Below are 24,215 nucleotides of genomic sequence, written 5' to 3'. Positions count from 1 at the left end.
TCATATGTATTTGGTCTAGGTATGAACTTTCTATTCCATTCTTCAGAACTATCTGAGCTGTTATCTACTCATGGTTATGTTAATCAAACTTTTAAAATTTCATTTGAGTTTGCCCTCCCTTAGGCAACTCAGCTTTTCATTTCTGAGATGATTTTGTGTTTTTCATCTATTTATTTCTTCAGTTTTATTAACTATTTTTTTTATCTGTTTCTTGATTTTATTAAGTTTTTTTTCAGTTCTCCATTTTTTTTCAATTCATCTCTATTCTTCATTTTTTTATATTTAATTCCAGTTGGGTTTTATATCCTCAAAGTCTTGTTTGAGAATACTTAACTCTGTTTAGAGTGAAGGCTTACAGTTTTCTTTTGCTTCATGATAATTTTTCTGCTAGTGTCCACCCTCCTCAATCTACCTGACAGGTTTTCTTGGTCGACTTTTGCTTTCCAGTTTTGGGGCCCAGGGACAACTCCCCAAGGTATATCACAAAAGCATACTAATTATTTCAAACTAAAATGATTTGGGATGTGCAGGAGTGGGAGCAGTTCTCTGACTCTCCTCTGTCTCTCTCTAAATTCAGGAAATAAATCTCCCTGTGATAGGTGCTCTCCCTGCTCCTAAGGGCTGAGAGATGACCATTTCTCAAGTTATAAAATCCAGAGTTAAAAAACCTGTATAGCCAAAACTGGTTTGGCTCAGTGGATAGAGTGTCGGCCTGCGGACTGAAAGGTCCCAGGTTCGATTCCGGTCAAGGGAATGGAACTGGGTTGCGGGCACATCCCCAGTAGGAGATGTGCAGGAGGCAGCTGATCGATGTTTCTCTCTCATTGATGCTTCTAACTCTCTATCTCTCTCCCTTCCTCTCTGTAAAAAAGCAATGAAATATATTTTTTAAAAAAACCTGTATAAATAAACCTTGTAACACCTTCACTAATTTGCTGGCTAACTTCTTTGTCTTGTCAATTTCTCACAAATGTATTGTTTCTTTGTCTAAAAAGTATAAAAAGGGTACCTAGTTTGACCATTTTTTTGAGCCTTGTTTTATGATCTGAGTATCATTTCACATTGTGATTCTTCTGTGCACACAGCTTAAATTGACTTTTCCCCCTTCTGCGAATCTAGTCTTGTGTAGATTTTATTATTTAACTAGAGGCCCAGTGCACAAAATTTGTGCACTGCGGGGTGGGGTTCCCTCAGCCCAGCCTGCCCCTCTCACAGTCCAGGAGCCCTCAGTGGATGTCCTACTGATGGCCACAGTCTGGCAGCAGAGGCTCGGAGCAGGTGTCGTGTGTGTGTGTGTGTGTGTGTGTGTGTGTGTGTGTGTCTGTCTGTCTGCTAGGGCCTGCCCCCAGCCGCACCACATAGGCTCAAAGCAGTGGCCATGTGTGTGTGTGTGTGTGTCCCCACTGGGGGTCTGCCCCCAGCCACAGTGGAGGCTCAGAGCAGGCACTGTGTGTGTGTGTGTGTGTGTGTGTGTGTGTCTGCTGGGGGCCTGCCTCCAGCCACACCATGGAGGCTTGGAGCAGGAGCCCCTCTGTGTTGATCTCTCAAGCTCCTGGCCTCCACTGCATGTTGTACTCTCCCTTGAGCTATGGGCAGGATGGGGGTGCTGCTTGCAAGCTGGGCTTTCCCGCTCCCAGGTCTCCATGGCAACTGGGGAGCAGGCCCAGCTTGGAGCTGCCCGCAGGCTGGGCTTGCTCTCCTGCTCCCGGATCCCCATGGCGACTGGGGAGAAGGCCCAGCTGGGGGCTGCCCACAGGCCGGGATTTCCTGCTCCCATTTCAGGTCCAGCTTGGGGCTACCTGCAGGCCAGACTTGCTTTCCTGCTCCCGGATCACCATGGTGACTGAGGAGAAGGCGCAGCTGGGGGCTGCCCTCAGGCCGGGCTTGCTTTCCTGCTCCTGGATCAGGCGCAGCTGGGGGCTGCCTACAGGCCGCACTTTTCTACTTACCGATGGCCAGATCACCACAGCAACCCAGGGCCCAGTGGCATTTTCCTGCTCTCCAATAGTCATAGGGTCCAGGCTGGGGGTGGGGCTTAGCAGTGTGGGGCTTAGGCAGCATGGGGGTCCTGGCTGGGGGCTCAGGTGGCACACAGGGGTCCTGGCTGGGGGCAGGGCTTATGCCCCGCTGCCCAAGGCTGCACATGGGGCCCGGATGGCAGCTCGCACTGTCCCTCCCTGCCTGTAGTATAGGATAGAGGCCTGGTGCACGGGTGGGGGCCAGCTAGTTTGCCCTGAAAGTGTCCCGGATCAGGGTGGGGGTCCCGCTGGGGTGCATGGCCAGCCTGGGTGAGGGCCTGAGAGCCATTTTTAGGCTGGAGGGCAACTTAAGCTCCCAGCCTCTCCTTTTTTTCTTTATTCTGGAATTTATTTACCTTCTACAGCTGTCACTGGAGCTGAGAGCTGGCTCCAGCTCTGAGGGTTGAAAGCAGGTTCTGAGTCTGTTTGGCTTCTATAATTGAAACTCTGTTGTCATCACTGCAGCTCTAAGCTCTGAGGCCAAAGCTGGCTGAAAGCAGGTCTCTGGAGCTTGTTTAGATTCTATAATTGCAACATAGTAGCTTAGAGTGCAGCTCAGAGGCTGGCAGCAGCAGGCCGGGAACGTTGGCTTCCTCCGTCACTGGAAAAGCAAGCAAGCCTCCTGTTCACTTCAGCTGCGTGGATGGCAGCCGCCATCTTGGTTGGAAGTTAATTTGCATATCCTGCTGATTAGCCAATGGGGGGAAGGGTGTTGGGGTTATGGTCAATTTGCATGTTTCTCTTTTATTAGATAGGATTACCAGTCCAGCAGTAAGAACTAAGATGGGGGCGGGTGGGGGGGGGGGATTTTCCTCTTCCCGATATCAGAATGGGATCCAAATCTGTATTACGGGGGCACTGCTATTTGTTGATTTTTCTCTTTTTACTGAGAGCGGTTTTGCCAATTTAGCATCATCTGTCTTCAAGTAGTTTAAGAATTTGGTTTTGTATAGACATGTTATAGATGTGTAATTACAGTGGGAGGCTGTTTACCCCACTGCCCCTGTTATATACAGCTAACAGAAAATCTTTCATGTGTTTTTGGATTAATTAAAAACGTGTTCATGGTCTTGGATCATCAAAGATGTTTTTACTGCCCCAACAATACAACATGTGTTATCCATCTCTCAGCACAATTATTGTAACAACTGCTGACTTTTGTAAATGCATCCTATTCATTGGGAAGAGTTTCAGCCACTTGATAAGTATGTTTTTATTTTATTTAAATTATAATCTTCATTTTAACAATAACTGAAGCGTAGAGGGGACTACAAGAATTGCCCAAGTTCACATGGGGAAGCAATAGAGCTGGGATTTAAACTATGCCTTTCCTATTCCAGTGACCATATTATTCAAACCAATTTATCTAATTTTTAACAGTTAGTGGTGGGTAGAATTAGTCTGATAAAGCCCTGGGAAATCCTCATATGAAAGCTTCATGTCAGCTTTGGATGTCACCACTTCCTGCCAGTGCATTCTCTCCTTGAACATTCATTATTACATGTGGACCATGGAGAGGAAACTTATTATACAATTGCTATAAACTTATGATCAGTAAAAATGCACACACAAAAATGACAACTTAGGTATTCTACTGGCCAGTTCAGTTTTATGAGTTTTAAAATTTTAATAGATAGGATTTTTCAAATTTCTGGATTTTGGTTATAAATCAGCAAGATATTAACCTAAATTTCATAAAATTAGGTTACATATGTTAATAACAAAAGAGCCATGTGAGTTGAATGTCTGTTTATTAATTTCTCAGTGATTTATAATAGTTTAATACAATCCTCTTTAAAGGCTAAACATATATTGATGAATTAAAAATTAAGAATTATTAATTAAACAAAATAATCATAACATTAATTTGAATTTAAAATTAGGTATGCATGTATTAGCATAACCAATGGACACAGACACTGGGGCAGTGGGGGTTTGCCTGGGGTGGGAATGGCTTGGGGGGGGGGTCAATTGGGGTAAAAGAAGACATATGTAAAACTTTAGATGATAAAAAAAATAATAATAATAACTCCCACCAGAAACCGTAGGAGAGCCTCACAAAGCCTCCTTCTTTTTATATACTAACTCTAAAAAAAAAATAAAATTAGGTATGCATGGACAAAATTCTAACAAATCAGCATAAATAAAAAACAACAGAATCAAGAAAACTATCCTGGTTATAATCGTGTTAAATTTTGAAATTTCTATTGCCCCCCAAATTAGAAACTTTTATTGTTGATTCATTATTTTCAGAATTTTAGATTAAAGATTTCAAGAACTATTTCTGAAAGCTCTAGAACTAGTTTTCTTGCACCTTCTGTCTTCATTAAAATTTTCCATACAGTCAAAGAGAATGACCCTGGCAAAGATATAAAATTTTTACATGTAAGTTTAAGCCCAATTATTGAAATGTTTATTTTAAATAAAATTATATGTGTTTTACATACAAATATTATATGTTCATTACATGATAATTGTACACATATGTTTTTAAAATTAACTGACCAGCTCTTCATATAAAAATCAATAAGAAAAATTAAGCAACTCCATAGAAAACTGGGTAAAGTGTATAAACACATTCAAAGACTATAAATTCATATAATAGTTAAGCAACATTTTCTACATAATAAACTAACACAAATTATAGAAATTATTATTTGGTAGTGGGTTGGAGAAAAACAAGAACCTTAATTCATAGTTTTATGACAAAAATGTAAAGTCCTGAAAACTTTTTTGAGTACCAGTTGGCAATATATGGCCCATTGATTTTAATTCATTTCCTTTCTAAAAATGTATTGGTAAGATAATAAATTGTGCCCAAAAAGTATGTATAAAATGCCTTTGTTGTTATATTGCCAATAGCTTATAACATAAAATAATCTCTACAAGTATAATTTATTAAATAAAACACTACATATCCTCTAAAGAAAATTGTTTGATTAACACCTTCTGATACAGGAAAAGCTCCAAGAAAAATTTTCAATTGAAAAAGTATAGTGCAGAGCAGTGAGTGTGATTTCATTTGTACAAACTGCACAGGTTTTATTTATTCATTTATTTGCACTGTTTGATGTATTAAAAAATCCTAGAAATTTGCACGAAAAACTATGTTAAAAAATAGGTGAAAGACTAAGAGATGTGATTGAGGAGAGATGATGAAGATTTTTATTTTCATTTCATGTGTTTATACACTTAGACTTTTAAACATTGAATATACATATACTTAGATGTACTTTTAAAAATAAGTAAAAGGTATAGCAATTAAAATGTGTTGTAAGAAAATAGTAAAATAGATTTTTTAAAATGATGATTGAAACTAAAACATATTTCAGGTTAGATCTGTTAATGTTCAAAAGGCGGCAGTTTGAAAGTATCTTCCTAGACTCTGGGGAAAGGAGGGTAATGCTTAATGTCCATTTACTTTTCATAAACATCCTTTACTCTTCTCCACGTAGTTGTAGCATATTACTTGATTGGTGGGTGAGAGCATTTGGTTTCATGTTTCTCAGTTGGCTAATCTATTAATGTCCTAAGACCTGAGAAAGCACTTTTTCTCTTCTTTGTATCTAGACTAGTGAAGAAGTTAAGCTAGTTTGAAATTTTTAGATTTGGTAACACTGAGTTATCAAGTCTCACCCTGATTCATCCAACAAGAGCAAAGTGTTAATACCACATTCCAAACTATCCTGGAGCACGGATTTCTGAACACAGGATGATTTGTTAAGGGGGAAAGCACAGGCTTTAAAATAATACTGCCAGGATGCAAACTTACTGGGTCATTCACCATCTGGGGAATTACTTAAACTTATGAAGCCCCTGTTTTTTTTATCAGTGAAATATGGCACCATTACTGGAGCAAAAAACTCCAATTACGTAAAGCCCCTAAAATATTTGGGTATATTTGTTACTCTAAGTAATGCAAATAAGATTTCAAATCATATATTTAACGTATTTGTGTTTATTATGTTTTTATATCTTTCAGATTTTTTATTTTGTTTTGTTTGTTTTAAAAATATCAATTTTTTAAATTGTTTTAAGCTTGGTTCACTGCATAAGAGCATATCTGGAAATTTGGGATACTATGGTTATCCAAACATACAATTACCAATTCACTCTACTCAGAAACCCTACAGGTGAGGAAATGGAGCAGAGTGCTTCATCCATGATTAGTAAGACTGGATGGTGGGAGCTTACTTAAGTCCATTAATCACAGCAGAATTTATTTTGATGTCCTTTATTTCATTCTAAATTGAAGAGCCATGTATAAGGAAAGAAAGACAGAATATGGGTTATAGATTTAAAAACATGGGCTTGAGATAGTCTGGTGGCTTCATGGTCAATAAGGACAGATCATGAGTGGGAGGATCAAAATGTGTAACATGAAGCCCTTGTTGGTTTGGCTCAGTGGATAGAGCTTCAGTCTGTGGACTGAAGGGTCCTGAGTTCGATTCCGGTCAAGGGCATATTCCCAGGTTTCAGGCTCAATCCCTAGTGAGAGGTGTGCAGGAGGCAACCGATCGATGATTCTGTCTCATCATTCATGTTTCTATCTCTTTCTCCCTCTCCCTTCCTCTCTGAAATCAATAAAAATATATATATATTTTTAAATGTGTAACATGGATACCCATAGGAAAGCACGACTTTCTTTGAAAGTATCTATATGTATAAAAGCCTAATATGCAAATTGTCTCCTCAAGAGTTCAGCCAGGAGACAGGGAGTTCAATCACTCGCTATGACATGCGCTGACCACCAGGGGGTGGCGCAAAGTGAAGGAAAGCCCCGGCCAGCAGCCAGAAGGCCCTGATCAGCCCTGATTGCTAGGCAGGTCTAAAGACCCTACCTGTGCACTAATTTCATGCACTGGGCCTCTAGTGTGATATAATCATTATTTATTTCATTACAACTCAATGTTATGTTGATTTTGTTTAAGGTATTTTTTAAAATAAGTTTTTATTTTTATTAATATTTTAAATATATTTTATTGATTTTTTACAGAGAGGAAGGGAGAGAGATAGAGAGTTGGAAACATCAATGAGAGAGAAACATCGATCAGCTGCCTCCTGCACACCTCTTACTGGGGACGTGCCCTCAACCAAGGTACATGCCCTTGACCAGAATCTAACCTGAGACCTTTCAGTCTGCAAGTCGATGCTCTATCCACTGAGCCAAACCAGTTAGGGCTATTTTTATTGATTTCAGAGAGGAAAGGAGAGGGAGAGAGAGATAGAAACATCAATAATGAGAGAGAATCATTGATCAACTGCCTCCTGCACGCCCCCTACCAGGAATCAAGGCAGCAACCTGGGCATATGCCCTTGACCAAAATCGAACCCAGGACCCTTCAGTCCACAGGCCTACACTCTATCCACTGAGCCAAACCAGCTAGGGCTTGTTTAAGGTATTTTTAATAAGGCCCTTACCTGTAGCGTTATCCACATCATGAAGAATATTTAAACCAAGCAGAACTATGTTCTGAAGTTTAGTAAAGTCACTGATGTAGGGGGCTTTGTCCCCATTGACAAGCATTTGTGGTGGCAGACACTTCTGGAATTCATGTGTTCTAATCAAGGTTGTCGGAAACTTGGCTGCAGCTATATATCTCACAGCCACAGACCAACTTTTTTCAAAATCTACTTCTGGTTTAGAATAGTCTTGCAACCTAAAAGACAAGTGGACACATGTATAATTATAATTAGTCCACTAAGAATTTCAGACTCAGTGTTTTCTAGAAAAAAATTCATCTTCTGTCAACAAACAAAGAATGTAGATCTTAATTTTAGAATGTGATGGCCTGAGTTCCTACCTTTGTGGGTGTTTTTTGTTGTTGTTTTTTATTGTATGGTTTTTTTTTAACCCTCACCCAAGGATATTTTTTCCATTGCTTTTTAGAGAGTAGAAGGGACGGGGAGAAACAGAGAGAAACATCGATGTGAGAGAGACACATTTGTTGGTTGTCTCCCACATGTGGTATTGAGCTTACAACTGAGTTACATGCTCTTGACTGAAATCAAATCCAGGACCCTTCAGTCCATGAGACTACCCTCTATCTGCTGAGCCAAACCAGCTAGGGCCTGAGTACTTACCTTTGAAAATACAAATAAAGGCAGTTAAAATTTTAAATTTGTAAAGGGGCATCCAATTAGGTTTTTATATTTTATTTTGAGTTTTATCACTTTTAAAAAGATACCTTATCTTTGCATATTATATAATAACTAAATATTAGACAATTACTAAGTAATACTCTTTAGAAATGGGCAGATAAAAATCAAAGATTCGAAGGCAGTGGTTTTGCTAGATTCATGCATCCTTTGTCACTATTGGTTTCCAGAAGTTAGGAGACCCCCGAAATACTGAGCATCCCAGGGAAATATGTGTGTGCTTTTCTTGTCCAATTTTCTAAATACATGGGCTTTTCCTATAGGACACAGTCTTCTGGGAAACCAAACTCTCATATATTTGGGGGACAATTATCACAGTGGTGAGGTTAAGGGTGTAGAAATTATTTTATAACTCTATAATTCATGGTTCCTGTTCTCAATAGCCATCTAAGCATGCTGAACAACTTGCAATTTTTTAACAGACTCATTCTTCTTGAAATGCTGTCTGCTCCCTGCTGTGCTACATTTTCTTTCAAGTGTGCTAACCCTGATACTGGTTTTTCACCCAAGTATGCCCCTATCTATAATAATAAAAGCGTAATATGCTAATTAGACTGGATGTCCTTCTGGATGTCCTTCTGGACAAAACCACAGCGGGTGGGGCCGAGGCAGAGGCAGCAGAGGCCCCCAGTTTCGGTGGTGGGTGGGGGCGAGGGCCAAGGCCCTTGCACAAATTTTGTGCATCGGGCCTCTAGTTTATATATATAAAAGCCTAATATGCAAATTGTCCCCTCAGGAGTTCAACGGGGAGACTGGGAGTTCGATCGCTTGCTATGATATGCACTGACCACCAGGGGGCAGCGTGGAATGAAGGAAGGCCCCGGCCAGCAGCCTGAAGGCCCTGATTGGTCCTGATCAGCCCTGATCACTGGCCAGGCTTAGGGACCCTACCCATATACAAATTTCATGCACCGGTCCTCTAGTCATATTATATGTCTGCAATCAAAATAACGAATAAAATGTCTTTTTCTTAAATAGAGAGAAATTGGTTGTAAGTTCTATGTGTTGGTTTTTTGGTATGAGATATTCTCAAATTTTTGCCCTTTCTTCATAAAACACTTTTTGAGCCTGACCATACTAAAATATAAACACCTCATCATTCAATACCCCGATTATTAGATATGTTATTTAATAGGAAGATTGACAGTTATGTTAGAAGAAGAATATAAAAACATAAATAAACCCCCAAATTATTTGCCATATTAAATAAAAATTATTTGGGGTCCAATCTTACCTATCTTCAAATAGTTTGTAAGCATCTTCCAAGGATGATTCATGTGCAGCCCATAAGTACGTCAATAAGTCCTCAAAGCTACTAGAAGGTAACTGCAAATGCTATAGTAAAGAGGAGAAATTAATTCATATTTGAGAAAAATATAACAATTTATTTCCCTACAATTTCATCTTGTTCAAATTTACAATTTAACAATAGTCTACATCAAAGGAGAACTTTGTTTCTAAGAATTATTTTGTGTAAGCCATCAGTGACTAACACTCTGGAAAGACTATAGTAATTACCAATTATTTGTGGTAATATTGAATACATTTATAAGAAATGAAGTACAAATATTTTCCTAGCAATCAATACTTTATTTTTATCATTTTTTTCTCTGCTACCATACTTGAAATTATAACAAAAGTTTAAGATTAAGAAAAGGAAAATATTATTAGAATATTTAATTTAAACTTATCTAAAATAACGAACTAAAACTGTAGAGCTAGGAAATCTATGTTTTTAGCACTGATCTTGGTCCATGTCTATGCTTCACCAATGTATTTTATATTGCTCATTGAATATTTTATTTTAATTGCCCCATAATTGTTAGTTCTACCTACATGTGGTCATTTATTAATGCAGTTTAAATAAGTTGACTGCTCTAAAAACAGCTCTATAATCATATTTCTCTCACGAGTTATCCCATGTTTGATTTAAAGGTTCAATTAACCAGAATAATTTCATTCAGTGTTATATCCTGGGTGCTCTCACATTTACATATAATTTTTTTTAGGGTGAGATGAGTGGATAGATTTCGTGTTAATACTTTATTGAGTCAGAGGATGTTAATGGCATGTAATGTCCTGCTGCAGTGTAATAATAATAATATAACTTGCATAAAAATTTACATTGTAATACTGAGGAAAATATTGTATTATGCACACAAAAACCTAAACAAAAGCATTTTACAAAAAAAAAAATCTTATTTACCACCTCTTAGGAGAATAAATTACAAATATCAAATGGAACCTGGTAGAAGACATTCCACTTTCTCATTGTCTTAGGGAAGGATGACTGACAAGTAGAAACATTAAGACAAAACTTTGTTTGATCCTTGGGTGGTGGCAAAAGTATGACTTGGTCTGATGATATCCCCATTATGTCAGAGCCAACCGCAGCAAGGAAGGGCAATGTGGAGAGAAAGTAATTCATGTCTGTAAGAGCAAAATACCTATTATCACCACAAGCACTAACAAATGTGATCAAGGATATTTTTAAGTAAATCTGTAAACCATTAAGCAAAAACTCACAGATCCAGCAATATATTAAAAGTCAGTGAAAAAAAAATTGAAATTCTCAGTAGGAATTATATATCTAACTTTAATATGCTTCTGTTAATATCTCTACAATCTTAAATATAAGTTAATGTAGTTGACTATAATGTTTTAAAACAAAACATCATTTTAATGGATTCGGTAATATTTTCTTTTCAAAGCAGTAAGTATATAAGGAAGTAGGTATCTACTTGTGCACAGAATAATACAACACTTTTAACTGAGGTTTTGCCATGAAATGTGACTTTTTTCTAAAATATTTTAATGTGGTTATAGTATTGATATTTTGTTTAAGCAAGTTCAATGAGCAACCATGACATTACAAAGTCCTTACATTACATTAGGTCTTTAAAGTAAAAATGTTGGACCTAACCGGTTTGGCTCAGTAGATAGAGCATAGGCCTGCGGACTGAAGGGTCCCAGGTTTGATTCCGGTCAAGGGCATGTACCTTGGTTGCAGGCACATACCCAGTAGGGAGTGTGCAGGAGGCAGCTGATCGATGTTTCTAACTCTCTATCCCTCTCCCTTTCTCTCTGTAAAAAATCAATAAAATATATATTTTTTAAAAATGTTGGATTAAGTGTTGACAATAGATCTTTGGATAATTAAATTAACAATGAATTAAGTTGTTTTTCTCTCTGCATATAACGTACTTCAGCAGATTTAGATATTATAATATAGTTGGCTGTAAAGCCTATACTGATTCCCACTGGTGATGCAGAAAATTTTTCATCATACATATCCATTTGTGAATGCATTATGTCAGAGCCAACCGCAGCAAGGAAGGGCAATGCGGAGAGAAAGTAATTCATGTCTGTAAGAGCAAAATACCTATTATCACCACAAGCACTAACAAATGTGATCAAGGATATTTTTAAGTAAATCTGTAAACCATTAAGTCCCACACCCACTATAGCAGGCTGATACTTCAAACTACTAAGTAAATATGAAAAAAAAAACTTGATCTAGCTCTTTTGCCACATCTACTGAGAGGATGAAGACCATTGTCAGTAATCAGACTGTCGGCATTACAAAACTGTTGACATCACTCTGAAAGAAAGCACAGTTATTTTCATAAAGGCCCCAGAGGCACTTCAATCACATCACTGTAGATAGAACTCAGTCTCCTTGGAAAGAAAAAGAAGCAGCTCCGGGTTGACAAACGGTGTGGAAATAGAAAGCAGCAGGCTGCGGCCATGTACAGAACATGATCAAGGGTGTGTCGCTGGGCTTCCGTTACAAGGCGAGGTCTGTGTATGCTCACTTCCCCCATGAACACCGTTAATTCATAATAGTTCCCTTGTTGAAATCAGAAATTTCTTGGATGAAAAGGACATTTGCAGGGTTCAGATGAGGCCAGGCATGTCTTTTTCAGTATTTCAAGCCCAGAAAGATGAGTTAATTCTTCAAGGAAACAACATTGAACTTTAATCAAATTCAGCTGCTTTGATTCAGCAAGCCACAACAGTTAAAAACAAGGATATCAGAAACATGTTGGATAGTGTCTATGTTTCTGAAAAAGGACCAGTTCAGCAGGCTGATGAGCAAGATCTTAGTATTCCAGCTACAGCAATAGCAAGATTCGGATGATTCCTCAGGCTTAATGTGATATTTTAAAGATGCAATAAAAGCCATGTATTGGTTGGCGTGGATGAGGGGGTAGGAGGGTGAGAGGGCAGGGAGGCAGAGTGGGGCAGGGACTTGATTCTAGACCTGTGGCCTTGATTCTATGTGGGTCTTTGAGAAGAACCAATCCATGTCATTTTTGAAAAAATATGTAAAGGTTTATATGATGTGTGTCACTCCAGAAAAGTGAACTTTAGTGAGATCTTGTTTCTAATTATTGAGAAATAGCTTTAAGAAATTGCGTGCAAACTAATTGTGTATAAACTAATTGCAAAACACAGAATAAAACTGAAGAATTAGAAAATACCTTCTGATTATTTTTGTATTCAGTATCTGACTGAAGCCTTAGATTCCTGCTTGATAAAATGATTTGTGGTAGATGAATCTCTATTTACGGGTTTAGAAGCTACACACTTGCTCTGAGCAAAATAAGAAAAGGGATCATTTTCTTGTCCTCTCATTTCCCTGTCACTAGCAGGACCTCCCACCTAAATGCCAATGCTGGTCTGTCAGGCCATCGTCCTTTGAAGTTCCTTGTGTCAGTCCTTCTGTGAAAAGCAGAATATGTCCTAAGGAATCATAACTTGTGGCTGTTACATCCTAGAATGTGGCATACAGGCCACAGGATACATGATGAAGTAGATTTATTTTAATAAAGAAATAGTAATACTTTTGTTTTGTCTCTGTCCCTAGAATGTTATGTTGAATACGGGGTTGTTGTTTTTGTGGGGAGGTTTTCGGGGGGGGGGGGGGACTATTACCTATTTTGCTATTTAAATGAACTTACCAGCCCACCAACTGTCCTCAGAAATGCACAAACGATCTCCAGAATTATAGCCACAGTCTGTCCTCTGGCTGGGATCCGCTAACCTGCCTAGTAGAAAGGAGATACACAAATTATTAGGCACATTTTGAAACTGTCACTGAATTAGGTGCGCTTTTTTTTTTTTTTTTTTGGTAAAGATACACATTTATCTTTTTAATTAATTATTTTTGTTTTTCAATTACAGTTGATAGTAGTATATTAGCTTCCGGTGTATAATATAGTGGTTATACATTTATATAACTTAAGAAGTGATCCGCCCTGTAAGTCTAGTATCCAGCTGACACTGTACATAGTTATTACAACATTACTGACTACATATTCCCTATGCTGTACTTTACTTCCCAGTGACTACCTTATAACTGCCCATTTGTACTTCTTTTTTTGTTGTTAATCCTCACCCAAGGATATTTTTCCATCAATATTTTTTTTAGAGTAAAAGGAAGGTGGGGAGAGAGAGAGAGATCGATGTGAGGGGACAGACACATCGATAGGTTGCCTTCTGCACATGCCCCAACCTGGGCCAGAGATTGAACCTGCAACCCAGGTACATGCCCCTGACCATCAACCTAACCTGAGACCCTTTGATGTTTGGGCTAATATTCTAACCACTGAGCACCACCTGCCAGGGCCAATTTGTATTTCTTAATCCCTTCACTCCCTATACCAACCCCCCAAACACCCTCCCAGCTGGCAGCCATCTGACTGTTTAAACACGTATCTTCTGATGACTAGTATTCCTCTTCCTATCACTCTTTATCCTTCATTTCTCTTCTCTGAACCGATTTTTTTTTATTACTACAATTTTGTACTTTTGAATTACCTGTCTTGAATATTATTTACTTTTGTAATTATTCTCTCTTCTAGTTCCTTCTCTTCTTCCCTTCAAAATGAGGGCGGTAATAGGCACACAGATTAAAAGAGACCTATAGGCAAACCAAATCCCTGCTGTCATTTATTCAGTTCACCTTTGCTAAATAACTTCCCACTTATGCCTTAATTATAAAATGGGAATAATAACATTACTAATTATTACTAATGACTCCACTCTCTTTCCAGTTTTGCACTTTTAGCTTTTATACAGAAGTTATTATGTATTTGTTCTCTGTTTAATTTTTGCTATATTTCCTGTTCCAATGGTGTTGTAATGTCTTTGCTGGCATGGAAGGTGTCTCAGATATTATCTCCACACACACACACTCCACTTCGCTCTTAGAAAATGCAGGGCACATATAAGCTTGTCACCAGGTGAGTTTAGTCAGGCTTGGTCCTAATGTGTGAATGTGATGCAAGAGCAAAAAGGCATTAATATACCAGCCCATGTAGCCTCCTACTACCACGGCTTACAGTCCCCTGAAACTGGCATGCCTCCCATGGTGAACTCTGTGTTCATGATTTCTCCTGGACCATGGTCTTTTTGATGCTAAGGGAAAGCAGATAAATAGAAGTAGATTTGAGTCTCAAGATATACCTTGACTAAGATGGGTGGCTTGCCAACCTCAGTAGCTCCTGCATGTGACCCGCATGCCACAGATAAACTATTATCTCCCTATATTTTTTTCCCATAAGAACTGAACTAATTTCCTTACTGGTAGTGTTATCAGTATGGAGTGGACAAGAGGCACCACTGTTTTTCATGAGCTCTTCTGTCAGCCAAAACAAAAATATTCTTTAATTTATGAATCTTTCGCACAAACATATCTTCTAACTGAACACTGAATGTACTTTATTTTCAAATGGAATAAATAATTTGCAGAAAAACATCTCTTATGCACAAGGTGCCACTATTTGCCATCATCCCCAAAGGTAACATAATTAGAACTCTAAGGAATTCAAATTAATTTGATACCACCTTTGTTTGTAAAGCTCATCTCACTGTTTAGAATGGAGTCTGGCACCTGGTAGAAGTTCAATAAATACTTTCAGAATGCTCAATAGATTAGAAATGAAGTCTTTTTGTGTTTGGCAACTACACTGTATGCCTATTGCAGTTTCTACTAAAAATGGGCAACACGTGAAAGAAGGACTTATGGAGGAGGAGGAGAAGGGGGAAAATAGTGGCTATGTGTGGGAAGGAGGGAAAATAAAATAATCCATTCAAAAAACATCATATGACATAAATAGAGTCTCATTTCCCAATTACTATGTGGTTATATTGGTAGATCATTAGATTGAAAACAAGAGTCATTCATTCTTACCTGTAGTATATTGCCAGCCATACTGTAGAGGCAGTCCCCATAATATATTTTGTTCATTTTCTGGTGCAAATTTTTCAAAATAACTGGCTGTCTGGCTCAGTAGAATTTTATACATCCCCAATCTCTCAGGATATACCCAGGGATTAATAACGTACTTTCCATTTTTCACCCTGTAGTCACTGAACTGACCAGGACTCTCCTTCCATAAGGGAGGATACAGATCTGAGAGATTGGATGCTTCTGCTAATGAAACAGAAAAGCAGCCAATTAGTAAGCAGGCCCAAAGAGAAGGGAAAGCCATTATGCCAAAGCAGGGGGTTGAGACTGTGGCAGGCCTTTTATTGGCAAATGGAGGAAGAAGTCATGGTATTCATTGGCTTACATGCTAATATAGAAACACTGTCTTTTCACTGTGGACAATACAGTATAAATAAGAATGCCTTTCCAATGAAAATAGGATACCTCACTTGTTAAATAATGCTAATAATGTAGTTTGTGGTTTACATAACATTGTTTTAAAGCTATTGAAAAGTTTAATCCTGATTGAGTAAATATTTTAAACACTTAGAAAACGGCTATCATATTTTTATTTTTATGCCTATTACTTTAAGTACACCCAGTCACATATATATCTACCTTATTCATTTAGATTTAAAGATATGGGCATTTACTTTGCAGAAAAGAATTTACATAGCAGGCCTGCAGCTGCTATAATTTAAAAAAACCAACTGCTTGGTCCTTGGCTAGCATTTGTGTCCTTGGCTCTCAAAGTTCCTAATCGACTGTTAAGTGACAAAGGTGACTGTGAAGCTGCACCCATTTGCAGCTAAAGTTCAGGATCTGGAAAAGGGGCTGATGCACAGACGAATGCACTAGACAAGAAATATGAATTTAGAAGGCATGGGGGCCAGGCAAAAACCTTTCTTTAGTGGAGAGGCTCCCCAAAGCCCTGGCCCTGTTAGCTTTTATTCAATTTTAAAATACACATCTTGCCCTCAGGCAGGCAATCCGGTAGCAGACAGACTATCTTAAAGGTCAGTAAATATTAGTAGAAATTTACTTTGAGACTATTAGGTCAGGAAATTGCTTGAGCCACCATTATCTCGACAGAACAATCGGTGCATAGCTTTAGCCTTGCTAAAGTTCAAGGTCCATCAACCTTCCAAGTTCCTTGTTGCACTTTCATGACAGTATTAACAATGGATAGCTTCCACATCTCCCCCTTTCTGTTTTCTTCATAATTCTTGAAAAGTGTATGCCACCTGAAGGGCTTGAGTCCTTTTAAGACTCTTCATTCCACATCTGCAGACTAGAAATAAACATATAAGAACAAGAATGAGATAGGCAATAGGGGTTATGCTAAGAGGCAAATGTAAGGAGATACAGTGAAAGGGATTAAATTCTTTCATGTCCTTTTTAAATTGCTGCCAGGCATCTAAGGGATTAGTTTGTAAGTTTGCCTGGGCTAATTGTACAATATGCTGCTGTAATTCTAAAATATCAAGGGTTGTGTTACCTTTACCCCAAGCACCAAGAAGGTGATTTTTTATTGATTCGCAAGGGTGTAAGGTACTATTATAGGGAACAGGGGTAACACAAATCTGGGAAAGGTTATAATGACACTGCAAGAATATTCTTTGGCTAAGCTGTGGATTTTATCACCCATCCACAGGACTGTAGACTTTAGTGCCAATAATTCTATCTCAAACTGGCTGTCAATTCTTTTTTGTATAGATAAGATCTTAGTTACATTTTCCTTAACTTGTTGTACAAACTGAGAAGTTTGAACAGTTTGTACCATGCATGAAGCAGCAATTCCCACAGAAGTAAGTAACATTGTGAGGGCAAAGAGTCCTGCTATTAACATTCTAAGAAATCTTTTTTGTCGTTTTAAGATGTTTACCAGGTCATGTAACAGTTGGTAGGTTTGATGAGATTCCCAAGGCTCGGTTAGGTTAGTAGGAACCCAAGCGAAAGCAGGTTGTTTTAAAACCATGAGGGAATCTTTTTGGTATGTAGAATTAATACAATGGGATAGTGTGCAGCCTGTGCATGACACCTCATACAGATAGCTTGTTGCAATAAGGCACATCTGGATGGGGCCTGAGAGGAATACAAAAGGACCAAATACATAGGTGGTGGCAAATACTGTCTTATTGGGAGTTCCTCAAAAGGTACAAATGGAATTATCTAAGCTAGAGTTAAAACTATACTATTTTATAGGTGCAAGTGCAGCAGTTAATTTGCGTATTTTGTAGGGGCCAATTATCATGTTGTAACTGAGATCCAACAAATCATCCTCCATACCATGAGATGAAGTGATTAGCTTCAACATATAGATGGGATGTGGTCCCCTTCCATTTTAGGGTGCAACTGTTACTATACACAGACCCGTAGGGGCTCCAATCCACAAAAGAAAAACTGTTATTAAGTTTGCTGCTGGTGGGGTAGTCACTATAACAGTCTTGCCAATTAATTCTTCTTCGGTGGGGTGCCATTCATAAGACTTTTTACATAATGGCTTAGTGGGGGGCTGTCTTAGTAATGTTACATTTTCTGTACCTTTCCCAGGAGCAAGTAGTGATAGTAGATTATTTGGGCTTTTGCTTCCCCCTCCTTTGGTGTCCATGCTAGCCAGAAACCTCTCTTTAATTCTATACACAAAGGAGCAGTAGTTGGATTCTGTGTCATAAAAAAGGGAAGCTGGGTGGCGACACACATGTAATTATTCTTTGCCCATATACTTCCTTATCCCACCCATGGTCCTCCTGGATGACCAAGGTGCTTGGTATTATTGGTGACTACACTAGGCAAGGGATCAGTCCAAGTAAGGGGTCTTACCAAAGGAGGGTCAGGAACATAAGTCCAATATACTTCCCCATTTGCCCCTGGTAGTATTACTGCACAACTGATGGCTGCTGGCATGGCAACAAAGATTTTCTCAGGCGTTATTGGGGTTTTGGTCTCTTCACAAATTCACTCAGCTTTCTGGACCGTCTTCTTCACCATCACCCAGGTCATCTCAGACTGTTTGTCATCCATCTGGTTCTCCTCCCACTCCTTATCTTCAGTGTGTTGCTTAGGGCTACTGCTATCTGTGGCCGGAGTAGTTGATTGTCTGCAGCTGCAGGTACAGGGTGTGGTTCCAGGTGCAAGGTCTTCGTTAATCTAGTCAGTTCCTCCCTTGGATCCATGTTGAAGTTAATATTTCTTTTTTTTTTTCTTTTTTTAATTTTATTGCTTACAGTATTACAAAGGGTATTACATATGTGTCCCTTTTTTCCCCCTGCCCTTGACAATCGAAGTTAATATTTCTTGCAGGAATCCACATGGGCTTGGAGAAGTATTCTGGAAATACACAAGCATATCCTTGACCAAATGTTAGCAAGGAGTCGAGGCCCTTCCATAAACCAGACTTGGGATCTTTCTATTTAACCAGACCATTTTCCTTTGGCTTATTCTGACACCAGTGTAATTCCATGGGTGCCTTGCCATCAGCATTACAAGTGAAAAAATTTAAAGTAATTAAGGTTTGAGGTAGTTTATTTACAGGAGATTTCTCCACTATTCCCCCTTTTATTTTTCAAGTTGGGATTTTAGCCGCTGATGTTGGTGTTTTATGATTGCGTTTCCCTCTGTATTTCCTTCCATAGTAATTTCTAAGCCACATTTAGGGAGTTTCTTTTTAAAACTTTCACTTTCTTTTAAACAGAGAAACAAACTTGGTTGCTTTTCAGATGCTGGCCAATACTGCAATGCATACATTTCAAGTAAAAGTAACTCACTTTTTACTTATGGTGTCTCATTAATGGTGAGATTTAATGCTTGAATAATAACTTTCAGTTTACTTTGTAAATACTAGCGGAAGTGATTTTAAAATTTCTTCTTTGTATTAAGCTTAAAATTTACTTTTAAACAGCATTCTTTTTGGCTAGTGCTCATTTGCATATGTGTGCAAATTTTACTTTGGACTTTACTGGAATCAAATGGTCATAAAATATTGGCTTCTCATATAAATGAGTTTATATGAGACCTTGATGACTTTATGAAAAGCTAACGAAGTATTCAGCAACCTTGTCCTGCCAAGCTTAGAGGTTGAAACTATAACAATTAAAATATATGAATATAAATAGAACACAGTTATTAATTTTTATTTGATAAAGCTTCCCACGTGATGGCATGGGAAAACGCTTCACAAACATTTGGTTAAACTGTAAAATGTTTGCACCTGGCTATAAAGCAAGTTGGGTTCCTGGGCTCAAGAAACTCCAAGGAGGCTAGTCGCTAGGGAAAGGAAGCTGGGCGTTGCTATGCAATGTCATTACCGGCATCCACAGAGACCTTTTCAGGGCTGGGCTGGGCTGGGCTGTGGGTTGCATTTTTGTGCCATGGGGTCTTGGTGGCATTGGTTGCAATTTGGTGAGGTGTTGCTCTGGGGTGGTGGCAGGGCCTGTGTCCCACTTGGTGGAAGCTAAGTGTTGGTTTGTTGGCACCAGGTCTGTCATGCTGTTTATTTTTAAATGGCCAGTGTGCATCACGGCAGCTCCTGCATTGAGCGTCTGTCCCCCCCAGTGGTCAGTGCGTGTCATAGCTACTGGTCAGACGGACGGACACTTAGCCTTTTATATATTTATAGATAGGCACCTGAATCAACAGGAAAGATGTTATTGTCCCTGAGTTGGAGGGAGGGGGCTGCCCCCTTCTTGGTTCTTGTCAGTCTCATAATAAAGAGTTAAAATGAGTGACACCAGACAGTGGCATTGGAATGAAGTGAATTCATTAAAGAAGTAAATTTATTAAAGAATCAAGGCAAGAAAATCTGTCAAAATGCATCTGGCTTAGGAAGCACAGAAGGGCATCTCAGCAAATCCGAGAATGAGCCTGGTGGGGGTTTGAGGAGTTTTATACTTTTTGTCTGTAGGTTTCAAAATTTGTCTGCTGAATATCTTGGTACAGATTAACTCTCAAGGCCTTCCTTTTACTTTGTTATGGCTGTCCTAGAACTTATGAGAAGCACCTGGTGATGTTATCTTGAGAAGCCCCAAGACTACTGACTTCTCTGTTCAAGGAGTGAGATACAAACTTTCCTTCCCTTTCTCCCCTAAAACAGCTGACTTCTTTGTTTAATGGGTAAGATAAACTCTCTCTTCTTTCCTCCCCACTCCTGTTTCAGCAGTTCCGGGGTGGTTTAAGCCCTGTATCCGCTGGTTAGGGAGGAGGGACATTAACCATTTGTTCTCAAGCATCCTTGATTGGGGAAGATAAGGGCTTGTTATTTACAATCTGGCTGTAAACTGCCCGAACTGTTTGGTCTCCTTGAATTTCCTTGTCTCAGTTTCCACTTGCTTAGGAATTTTCCTAGCGTCTTACTATCCTGCCACAATAATTTCTATCTTGTTGCTGAAATTACATATATGATCTTGTTCACTGACAACTTTTTCCATTAGAGTCTTTAACATATTAATCTAGATTAGCAATTTTCAACTGTTTTCATCTCATGGCACACATAAACTAATTACTAAAATTCTGCAGCACACTAAAAATAGATTTTTTTGGCCTATCTGATAAAAAAAAAATGTAGGTATAATTTTGACTCATTCACACTGGGTGGCTATTGTTGTGTTGGCTGTTGTCATTTTTTAATTTGACAATCTAAGGGAAAAGAAGTCAGTGCCCCTGACTAAATAGTCAGGTATTTCATGTTTTAAAAATTCTTGCAGCACACTGGTTGAAAATCGCTGATCTGGATGTTTAAATTCTATTTGAGATGGTTTCAACACCTGTAGCATATCTGAGTCTGGTGCTAATTTCTTTGCAGCTTGGAAGTACATTAATTTCCTTGACTTTTTATATGGCCCAACATTTTGGAACATGCAACATATTTAGATATTAATAAATATTTATCCACCATTTTACAAAACAGATTATATTGGATTCTGAGCTTGAAATGTAGGTTAACTCAGGCATACCTTTCCTTCTGTTAGGCCTTTGGGTAGATGGTGGAGTGGAGGGAGGGGGAGCTGCCAGTCTAGTTGAGCAGGATGTGATATTTGTTTTGTTGTTATAGTTATGCTCCGTGAACCACAGGCTTCAAATGTTTTTATTGGCAGTTTGTGTTCTATATTGGGGGTTGGTTTCCCAGAGGATTTTTAATAAAACTATCTGCTCTATCTTCAGCTCTGGATTTTCCCTCTCTGCTGTGCTGTTCTTCAAGGGGAGTCAGCCTCATTAGCTCTCCCTGCATATTTCACACTTACTTTTGCTTGACACCTATTGGCCTTGTGGGATTGGGAGTCAGGAGTTATTCTTTGATGTTAGGACTAAGCCTCCATGTTTGGCAGGCACTGGCTGGGGGATGAGGCCTGCACAAGTGCTGTTTGCTCTAGTTCTGGGCTTCCTGGCATTTTTCTTATTCCTTCCCCATGGCTAGAAGATTTGCATGTTCCCTTCTCTCAGCTGCCATGGATTGTCACCTGTCTCCTAACGTGACCGTGTGTTGTCCTGTTATTCCCTCACACACAGATTAGGGCTTTTGTTCCATAAGGGAGTAAGAGGGAAGGGTCCAGGAGGAGTTTTGTGTTCCTCCTCCACTCCTGCTATTCCCCCTCCCTGCTTGCATCATGGGAGAATCTTTCTCAAGACTGTCTCTCATCTTCTCTGCAAGAAATTATATATATATTTCCCCCAAAAAAACAACAACACTATGTATATTTTACTGACAAAGTGTATGTCAGATGAAAGGAAAAAGGACACTGAAAGCATATGTTTATGTCTAAGCCATCTCTCTTCAAATGAACTTCCATGACTATTTTCCCACTAAAAAATCATATTTTTTAGGGTCAGCAATTCAACTATTATACATATTCACAATATAATCTACTCAATTTTTCCACTGTTTTTGAGGACAAGCATCATCATTAAAACTATCTTCTCGCAGGGTTCTGGCTTGGTCTGAGACACACATGGGTACAATTCAAGACCACTACACATCCAGTGGTAGTGAACACATCTCACTCCTTCCAGACTCAGGCTTAAATGGCTGCCACCTCTTCCTTTCTCCTTGAACTTATGTCTTTTAGCAGCTTCAGTGTTTTCATGCCCTGAGATAACTTTAATTGCAATAGCTCAGAATTCAATGGAACTTATCTTTGTACAAAGATAAATAAATATTCATCATTCCTTTTTTTTTTCCTTTTAATCCTCACCGGAGGATATTTTTCCATTGATTTTTTTTTTTTTTTTAAGAGAGGATAGAAGAGAGAGAGAAAGACAGAAACATCGATGTGAGAGAAAGAGAGACACATTGATTGTCTGCCTCCTGCATGTGCCCCTACCAAGGCCCAGGCCGGGGAGGAGCCTGCAACTGGGTACATGGCTTTGACAGGAATTGAGTACAGGACCCTTTGGTCTGCAGGCCAATGCTAGCCACTGAGCCAAACCAGCTAGGGCTCAATCATTCCTTTTGGATAAATTGCCAGGAGGGGTCAATGGTAGAAAACGGAGGAACCTATGTAACACTTTACAATAAAGATAATTTTTTTAAAATACTCACATATATAATACTTATATATATAATTCTTATAAAAATACTCATATATATAATCCTCATTAACTCTAGTTGCCTGAGGACTTTGAAAAAAGAGAGTCCACCAGTGTTGACATAATCACTGCTGTTAGGTCGGTATTAGATATCGGACGATGTGTCAGGAACAGGATTTGCAGGTCTGACGAAGCTCTTGGCAGGCAGTATTTTTAAGAAACTTCCTTTGGTGCCCTCTATGTATCCATCAGCAGATGTTTATGTCTAAGCCATCGCTCTTCAAATGAACTTCCATGACTATTTTCCCACTAAAAAATCACATTTTTTAGGGTCAGCAATTCAACCATTATACATATTCACAATACAATCTACTCAATTTTTCCACTGTTTTTGAGGACAAGCATCATCATTAAAACTATCTTCATAGTATGTATATTAACATAAACATCATGTCAGAAATTTTTCTATCAGTCAAATTCAAAACAAGAACATGATTTTAATCCCTTTTATTATTATTGAGCTATATTTGTCTGGGATGTTATATTAGTTTCAGATGTATAACATGATTCAAGATTTGTATATATTATGAAATGATCACAACAATAAATCAATTATTCATATAATCACATCATCTTTATCCACTCATCTATCTTTAGTTTTTTATATTTATACTAGAGACCCAGTACATGAAAATTCATGGACTTGGGGGGTGGGGGGGTACCTCAGCCCAACCTGTGCCCTCTCAAAGTCCAGGACCCATCAGGGGATGTCCACTTGCCAGCTTAGGCCTGCTTCCCAGGGGATCAGGCCTAAGCTGGCAGTCAGACATCTCTCTGACAGCCTGGGAGCTCTTGGGGGCTGTCCAACTAATGGCCTAGGCCAGCTTTCCCTGGGGAGCCATTAGTCAGACATCCTTAGCACTGCCACGGATGTGGAAGAGGCTCCCGCTACCACCGCTGTGCTGGCCAGCCATGAGCCAGCTCTGGCGGAGTAGCACTCCCCCTGTGGAAGCCCGCTGACCACCAGAGGGCAGCTCCTGCATTGAGGTCTGCCCCCTGGTGGTCAGTGCACATCGTATCAACCAGTTGTTCCTGGTTGTTCTGCTGTTAGGGTCCATTTGCATATTACCCTTTTATTATATAGGATTAATCAATCAAACCAAGGTCACAATAGCAAAGCTGCCTGGGTGAATCAGTCTTCTCATCTATATTATGTTCTTGAGATAATGCAATAAACAGGAAAGAGGCCTAATCCAGCCTAAGTGTCAGAGAAGACTTCTTTGCAGAATATTCAAGGATCA

General features: G+C 39.0%; 1 protein-coding gene across 2 annotated transcripts; it reads right to left on the bottom strand.

The window, feature by feature from the left end:
* Positions 1-3,752: 3,752 nt before the first annotated feature.
* CUNH6orf58 (chromosome unknown C6orf58 homolog) lies at positions 3,753-15,730 on the bottom strand. 2 transcript variants are annotated; one of them, XM_036318145.1, is made up of 7 exons: positions 15,376-15,730; positions 13,142-13,228; positions 11,490-11,542; positions 10,423-10,554; positions 9,412-9,512; positions 7,440-7,678; positions 3,753-4,377 (listed from the first exon to the last, which is right to left on the bottom strand). In XM_036318145.1, exons 1-7 carry the CDS (start codon positions 15,674-15,676, stop codon positions 4,268-4,270), a joined length of 1,023 nt encoding a protein of 340 aa, XP_036174038.1. In that variant the 5' UTR covers positions 15,677-15,730; the 3' UTR covers positions 3,753-4,267. The 2 variants fall into 2 exon arrangements, with proteins under 2 accessions (XP_036174038.1, XP_036174039.1); XM_036318146.1 differs by lacking the exon at positions 11,490-11,542 and having other exon boundaries at positions 10,423-10,607.
* Between the last annotated feature and the right edge of the window lie 8,485 nt (positions 15,731-24,215).

This window comes from Myotis myotis, unplaced genomic scaffold (genome assembly GCF_014108235.1).
Source record: "Myotis myotis isolate mMyoMyo1 unplaced genomic scaffold, mMyoMyo1.p scaffold_m19_p_7, whole genome shotgun sequence".
Lineage (NCBI taxonomy): Eukaryota > Metazoa > Chordata > Mammalia > Chiroptera > Vespertilionidae > Myotis > Myotis myotis.
This window is presented reverse-complemented; position numbering and strand designations above follow the sequence as displayed.